Genomic DNA, 7,738 nt, shown 5'->3' on the forward strand with positions numbered 1-7,738 from the left:
AAATAAATCAAACATACATGTGCAAGCATCGCATTGTCTCACTAGTGTAAAACCTGAAAGAGTTAATTTAAACTTGGAGGTATGATAGACATTGTGAAATGATTGGAAAACACTCAAGGGTAAAGGGCAACTGGGATGTGGGAAAAGAAAATGGAAAGAAGGAGAAATTTTGTATGTATGTATATACAGGATAGTTAACATAGTTGTTTTACTGTCTTGTATTTCTTCACTGAATGAAATTGTCAATGAGTCCTTGATCGATCAATACTGCGTGTCTCTATCTGTTGTGATGAAAAACCACTTTGAAGATATCAATATGTAATACAACAAGCATTGTTAATTTCCTACAACTTTGTTTGTAACTCTGTATTGTCTGTACTGTTCTTTTGCTATTTTGTAAAAGGTTGTCTGTATGTTTATGTTTACTTCATTTTATATTTAAAATAAAAAAATAAATAAATAAAACAGAAAAACCCAAACTACCAAGTGCTCATAAGTACTAAAAGTTTCATGGCCAGTGGGGGTTGTGTTGGTGGAGGTTGTATTTTATTGCTATTATGTCACAAGTTTATTATGGGCTATGTGACATCAGTAGAACCCTGTGACTAGTTCTGGGGAGTCTGAGGACAGATAAGTGAAGAAGACACAAGAAGATGCACAGCTTTTATCAGTGTGTTTATAGGAGAAAGTACATGATAAAACTTCTTTCATAACTCTCTAAACCTCCAGTATCTCCTAAGGAAAGAGTGGTTGCAAATGATTCATGCCTCCTTCCAAAATCAGTATGGACACAAGCCCACAGGGGAACACAGGGATTCAACCACATCCTAGATCTATGGCTCACAGCCAGAAGAATGAGGTAGAGAAGGAAATACTTGTACACTCACCTAGGAGCCCCTTAAAAGTAATAAATGATAGTATTCTCCACCTAATGAGACTGTAGCCGTTAAGACTTGGTGACCTTTGGGATCCTTGGCAGGATAAGATTTCAAAAGCCTCACAATACACAGTTGCTTTCTAAGAGCTGGTAGCTGATATTGTCCTCATGCCAGGGATAACCCTCCTCATAAGTCTACCCACTGGAAGTTTCCTGAATACTCACCCCCAAATTTTCCCATACTTTTTATAGCACTCCGCATCAAACTTCCATGTGCCCTGGGAAGAAAAACAAACTTTGAATTGATTGCTGTTCAGAATGAACAGGCCACATGTCTAATTGTGGAATGAATGCATGGGAACCCACAAATTCAGACTACCCTCACATGTAGGTAGAGGAAAAGAGAGTTTAGAAACATCTGAATGGAAGATAAAAGAGAGGAGATATATAAACTGGAGAGTTTTATTTAGAGTAACTATTGGTTTCTGTTAGGTATAGTACATTTCAAAGGAACTATCCTTGTATTAAAATTTAAGAAATTCCCTGAGGAGCTTTTCTTGTGCATGTGTTTTCTCTAAAATTATGGAGCTTCCAGCATTTTTGGTGCACGCTGTAATTCCAGCATTCAGGAAGATGAGGTAGGAGGATTGCCTAAGTTCCAGGTCATTGTGAACTGCATAGTGAGAGCTTATCTCAAAAAACCCAAGGATTAAAAAATTGGTAAAATTATGTAGCTGTGAATCATCCCCTCCATGGGTACATAGACCCAGTGAATGAGTTTCCCTTGCATGTGCAGTTTTTTTCTCTCCATTTTCCAGTTTTTATGTCTCACTAGCTTCTCTAGAATGCTGGTGGAATTAGGAAGCAGTGCACTGGCCTCTTCTATTCTAGCAGTGGCCTCTTTTCATCTATTAGATCTACCTAAGCCTCAAAACATTGTTGGTTGAGAAAATGACTCAGTGCTCCAGCTTATCATAGAAAGATGGGGCACATCTACATATAGAAATGACAATTTAAATACTTGCTCTAAGTTTGCACTTCTGTGATGTAAAACTAAATCTTCCTGCTAGTAAGTTGCACCTGAGAATTTTAAATATGTAAAAGTACATATGGGAAATGTTGACTTGGGCATGCATCCATTAAATAATTGATGTATCAATAATGAGGCTGAAGATTGCACTTTCAGGTGGTAATGCAGTAGGAAATTCTGAATCAGTAACTACACAAAGACCCTAGTTATGAAAATATAATCTGAGTGAAGCACCCAGAGCCTTTGGGAAAAGAAATGTGGGCAAAGAGCAGCCTGCACTCAGTGTCTGCTTCTGGACTTTTGCATTTAGGCCGGGGAACATCTGTGAAGTGCCAGGGAAAGGGCCAAGTTCAGAGCAGCTTTGTAACAAAGTCTCCTTCTCAAGGAGAAAGTTTGTAGGTATGTATATGCAGGATAGTCAACATGGCTGTTCTACTGTCTTGTATTTCTTTGCTGAAAGAAACTGTCAATGAGTCCTTGGTTGATATGCATTGCATGTCTATATCTGTTTTCATGAGAAACCACTTTGAACATATCAATATGTAATACAACAAGCATTGTTAATCCCCTACCACTTTCTTTGTAACTCCGTACTGTCTGTACTGTTCCTTTGCTATTTTGTAAAATGTTGTCTGTCTGTTAATATTTTCCTCCTTTTATTTTTAAAATTAAAAAAAGTCTCCTTCTCAGTTATGCCCACTTCTTAGTCAGACTCACACATACAGTGCTGCCTTTGAAGGAAAACAAAGAAAGTAAAAGGATCTCACTCTACACTTGAATTCCCTGAAAGATGTTATGGGTAGGAAAAACAGGGTTAAAGTCTAGGAATTAACCTAAGGAGACTGAAAAGTTTCAGACAAAAGTCAAACACTTGAAAGTTTTCCAATGTAGAATACTTAGACCATGTAAAAAGTTGAAAATCCAGAGCTAGTCAGTAAAGAGAAAATGAAATACTACCCATGAATTCTGGTATGCATGTGAAAATTTGAATCTATGGTGCACATGTTCATAAGCTACTAGTAGGCAATCCTCACAAGCATTTCTCCAAATGCTGATAAATTACAGCTGAGCTTTCAAAAAATATGTGCCGGGCAAAAAGAAATGTCCACCTTCAACCTCATAGCATCTGAGTTCCATATCCTGAGCTTCCGTCGCTGACCTGTCAGAATTTTGCATGTTCCTGAGGCAAACCTCAGACTCCACAGATGTGAATACAGAGCCTCAGGGAAACCTAGCTGTGTCTGTAATGGAATCCACACAGTTTCTGTGGAAGCCAGAAATTTCAGAATTTTCTTTCAAGGACCATTGCTATGATAGTCCTAGGCTAGTGTTTGGAAGCAGAAGAAGAAAAAGAAATTGCACAAATGCAACTCACCTTGAGATAGGACAGAAGATTCCCAAGAAAAGGCAGAGGTTTTGGACCAGGAATACCCAGCCTCTTAAAATGTCCATGTGTGTATGTCCCATAGCTAAAAAGAGAAACAGAAATTCACATCTTGGTTTAAGACTTTGCATACATAGGGGTATACTTGTCATTGACGTGGGAAGTTTAACAGTGAAGCCATAAAGGTACCATGTATATGATAAATAACAGGAAACTTCCAAGAAAAAAAATGTACATTCACTCACTAACTCCTCTGCCACCTCCACAGACAACTTGCAAAACTGAAAAAAACTTAGCAAAACCAGCTGTTTCTGTACTCTCAATCCCACAGTCAATACTTGAAACACACACTCAAATTTGAATGCACCCACAAGATTCAGGATGGAACTTTTCCAGGTATTTCTTTTGCTGATATCAAGTTAGGAAAATCATATTTCCATGAGGAAGGAATGTACATACATTCTAGGGAAAAACAGTGAATGTTTTTCTCTTTCAGTACTAAAATTTCATGTAAATCTATCTAATCAGGGACACATAGTGATGGAGATTCTGTAGTAATAGTGTTTATAGTTTGTTTGGATGTTTTTATGTGTTTCTGTTCCCACAGACCATGCTTTCCTTTAGCATCTGGCCTTTCTGAAAACTGCCTTTCCAGAAAAACCTAGTGGCAGTCAAAATGCTCTTCTTTCTACAGAGTGACGGAGGAGTTCAAGCCTCCACTGGTCTCAAAGAAATGTAAACAACTGAGAGACACCCAAGTTTCTATTGGCAGCAATCTTACTGATTTTAGCTATAGAAAAGGTTAGTTACATGAAAGACATTACAAGGAAGAACAAAGCACGGACTCCATATACAGGCTGTTTCTCTCCTTATTGAACCTGTGATAACAGTTGATGTGACTCATAAGTATGAGGCTTACTTTTTATAAAACTGAATCACAAAGTCGTTAGCATATGATGCTTTACATCAACTGTCTCTGTACAAAAACCATTGAGCAGGTGCATCCTTGGACAACATATTCTAGTATGTCATGTCCAGATATTCACAGATAGAATTTCTGGACCTTGCAAAGAAAATTTTTTCTAGTGTGTGTGAAAGATGACAGACAGTAAGCAGAAGAATGTGGAAAGAGGCTACAGAAAACCTTGTTACTTTAGAGCTCTTAGGCTTACAAATTGTCCCCACAGCAACAAATGAAGAACGTGTGGGTAAAGGTATGGTATACATAAAACCTTCAATGTGCCTAAGTATTTACCAGTACAAGAGAGGGGACCTTCTGAATTTCATGAAGCTTCCTATTGATAACAATATTTGTACTATGCAACATAAAGTAAGTAAACATTGTATAATTAAGCTATTTAAAGAAATACATATTTTCTCTCCTCTAGAGGGATGGTACTAAGGAAGTATAGGTGTAAAATATTCCTTACATGCCCAATAAATTTCATTAAATGTCATAGAATGAAACCAAAATATTGCATGAAAGGAGAGTTGTGTGAAGGATACCCAAGGGATACTTCAGTACAGCCCAAATGGGTACTAAAATCTCTCTCCAAAGTTTGTGTAGAGATTTAGTGCTCCATTCTAAAAATGCATCACTTAAAATTAAATAGTTGTGGGTACTGCTGGATGGAGCCACTGAGATATAGGAAGGAGGGGAGATCCAAGGAGGGGCACAGATAAGAGGGAAATATATATATATTGCTGAAGTGAGCAGTATAAAAGGGAAAAGTGAAACCAGAATTTGCTATTAAATCTGAGCTGCATGTGGAAGTCTTGTATACAGCATTCTGTGGATTAGGAAAGGAGGAGAAGAGGAAACACCACCCAATTCTACAGGACACATAACTTCCATTCATGTCTCCCAAAAGACAGATTAAGCAAGGCAAAAATTCTGGATCAGATGCACATCAAATTGCCTGTCCTAGAATTCTTAAGCTTTCCAGTTAAGTGAGGTTCTCACTTCACATGGTATCAGTTGTCTGTAAGCTTGAGATTCATCATTCTAGTTGCAAACTGAGAGTCAGTCATATCACCACTGAAACAGTCTTGTCCATCTCCTTATAGATACAGAAACAGGGAAATGCAAGGAGGATGCCCAAAACATCAGCTTACGGGGAATAGGAGAACAGAGAACAGGAGCATGGACAATTACAGATACAGAAGCAGGAGACTGAGAGCCAGAAAAATCCAGATGTCTCTGGAAAAATTCGAGATCAGGTCCATTGTCAATGTACTCAAAACTCCCCTGAATTTTCAGGGAGACACCTGCAGACCTCCACTACTCGTTGTAAATCAGCAAGGAAAGCTGGGGTGTATATACTCTGGGAAAGGAGGTGGGATCAGACCTCCAGCCAATAGAAGGGCCTCCTGTGCAACACCTGTCTTGGAGGAGACCGGTGCCCATTCCAGCGTGGCAATTGGCAATGAAATAAGCACACCTACTTTTGATCTCCTTTGACTTTACCCTATGTGAAGAATCAATATAAAATACCATCACATATCCAAGGTTCAGAGTATTGTTTCTCATCAGCATTTGCAGTGCAGCTGCAAGGATTAAATATTTTCCAACCTGCACTTATCTGCATTGTTGTCTTCATTTTGAACTATGTACCTTAAATCCTTTTAAACAAGCTTTTGTACAGATCTTTATCCATGCAATTTCTTCACCCTAAAATCTGAGCCCAGTTCTAGACTCCTTGTCACACTTCCCTTTGGGCAAAAACCATATCTAATAGTTTTCTCTCAACATGAGCTTCCATCAAATAAAATTATTTCTTTCTGTGGGCAAATTCTATCTCACTCACATACATCTTTTATTGTCCTTTCAACTTAATTCCACCATTGCTGATTTCCACCTTTTCATCATTTACCAGGTCATGAGATTACCAGTAAAGCAAGCCAGCTATTATTCACTGCTATGTCCCTACTCCCTAGAAGAATACTCTACATAGATTGAGCATCCACTGAGGTTGGTGAGTTGAGCTGGGTGATTACTGTGGTATCTGATGTGGTTGCTCACTGAGCTTTTGGGACATCTCTATTTCAAGGATTTTTAAGACAACAGAGGATATTGCTTGTGTCTTAGCCAGCAACATGGGAAGTTCAGGGATTCTGATGAAAACAGGTTACCTTAAGGGAGAAAGGAAATGGAAGAGTTGGAGTTGAGATCTGCACCAAGCTGTATCAATTATTGTTACTTTTCACAACTCCACTAAAGGAACTGACATAACAAGGTAGACTGATGGATTCTTAAAAATTGTCCCCAACTCTCAGAAATCCTCCACCTTTCACACAAGTGATATGAACTGGGAAGAGGACAACAACAACAACCTGAGTGGACAGGTTGACCCCAACACAATGCTGCCAAAGACATGGTGCCCATCACTACAGAATGCACACACAGCAGTGAGGACTGCATCTCCATAAATATTATACCAACCTTTACTTTGTAGCATTTGTAGTCAGAGGAGATGTCTGTTGGCTTTTCTGTGAATCTGTGAGAACCTAAATGGATAGAGAATAGGGCTTGGAAGCTGTTCAGTGGGAGATCAGTAATAACTCTTCCTTTCTTCTTTGAAACTCTTTACATGTGTGATGAGGAATTCCCTTTCAAGTAAGTGCTTAGAAATCACATAGACCCATTTTCACCACTCTGACCAGTTTTCTGTGTACACTTACACTAACAAATCAAAGAATACAAGACAAAATATCTTGAAATTCTTAAACTTCAAGAGAAACAAGAGATACTTTGTCTGTGCTTGCACACTTCTGTTTTGCTTTATTCTTGGGGACCACACTTGTGCCAGAACTTATAGACTTCTCACCAACTTAGTTGATAGAGTGAAGTGCCCCCAGGAAGTACATGGGAAATACCTGCCTCTTTCCTCTGCTTTGGCAGAGGACAATGATGTACAACATAACTTTGACTTCCTTTAGATTCATAGTGTTTAGAGGAAAAAAAAATTCAATGAGTCTTATCAGAAAGCCCACAGAGCACCCGCTGCAGACAGGAGGTCCTCATTCAGAAGTCCCGGGGACTGCTCTCACTAGGGTGAGCATGCGGCCCCTCCCTGCACACTCCCTGTGCCAAGTGAGCAAGTGCTCCCAGATCTGCTGGTCCGGCGGTTCGAGTTCGTGCTTCACTCCCACCCCCACGGTTCCCAGATGAAATTCGCGGGGAGAGACAGGTGTTTCCCATCTACTTCCTGGGGGCAGAGCGGGCAACTCAGGACCCAGCCACCATTACAGATTCCAAAAACTCCACTAGAAGACTCCTTGAATTAATCAACAAATTCAGCAGTGTAGCTGATACAAAGTCAATACTCAAAAATCGATAGCATTCCTATACATAAACAACAAACAGACTGAGAGAGAAATTAAGGAAACCATACCTTTCACAATAACATCCAAGAAATTGAAATATTTAGGAATCCATCTAACAAAA

At 39.1% G+C, this 7,738-nt stretch overlaps 1 protein-coding gene across 1 annotated transcript in view; it reads right to left on the minus strand.

Moving 5' to 3' along the window:
- The window catches only part of LOC102007951 (cytochrome P450 3A9-like), a 31,431-nt gene extending 25,914 nt beyond the window's left edge, over window positions 1–5,517 (minus strand). The window contains exons 1-3 of the mRNA XM_013509451.1: window positions 5,447–5,517; window positions 3,283–3,376; window positions 1,103–1,155 (exon numbers count right to left, since the gene is read on the minus strand). Coding sequence (XP_013364905.1) covers window positions 1,103–1,155; window positions 3,283–3,376; window positions 5,447–5,517 — 218 coding nt within the window. The remainder of the gene's footprint in view (window positions 1–1,102; window positions 1,156–3,282; window positions 3,377–5,446) is intronic.
- Between the last annotated feature and the right edge of the window lie 2,221 nt (window positions 5,518–7,738).

The sequence above is a fragment of the Chinchilla lanigera genome, unplaced genomic scaffold, assembly GCF_000276665.1.
Source record: "Chinchilla lanigera isolate Chin_1 unplaced genomic scaffold, ChiLan1.0 scaffold00172, whole genome shotgun sequence".
NCBI classification, from domain to species: Eukaryota; Metazoa; Chordata; class Mammalia; order Rodentia; family Chinchillidae; genus Chinchilla; species Chinchilla lanigera.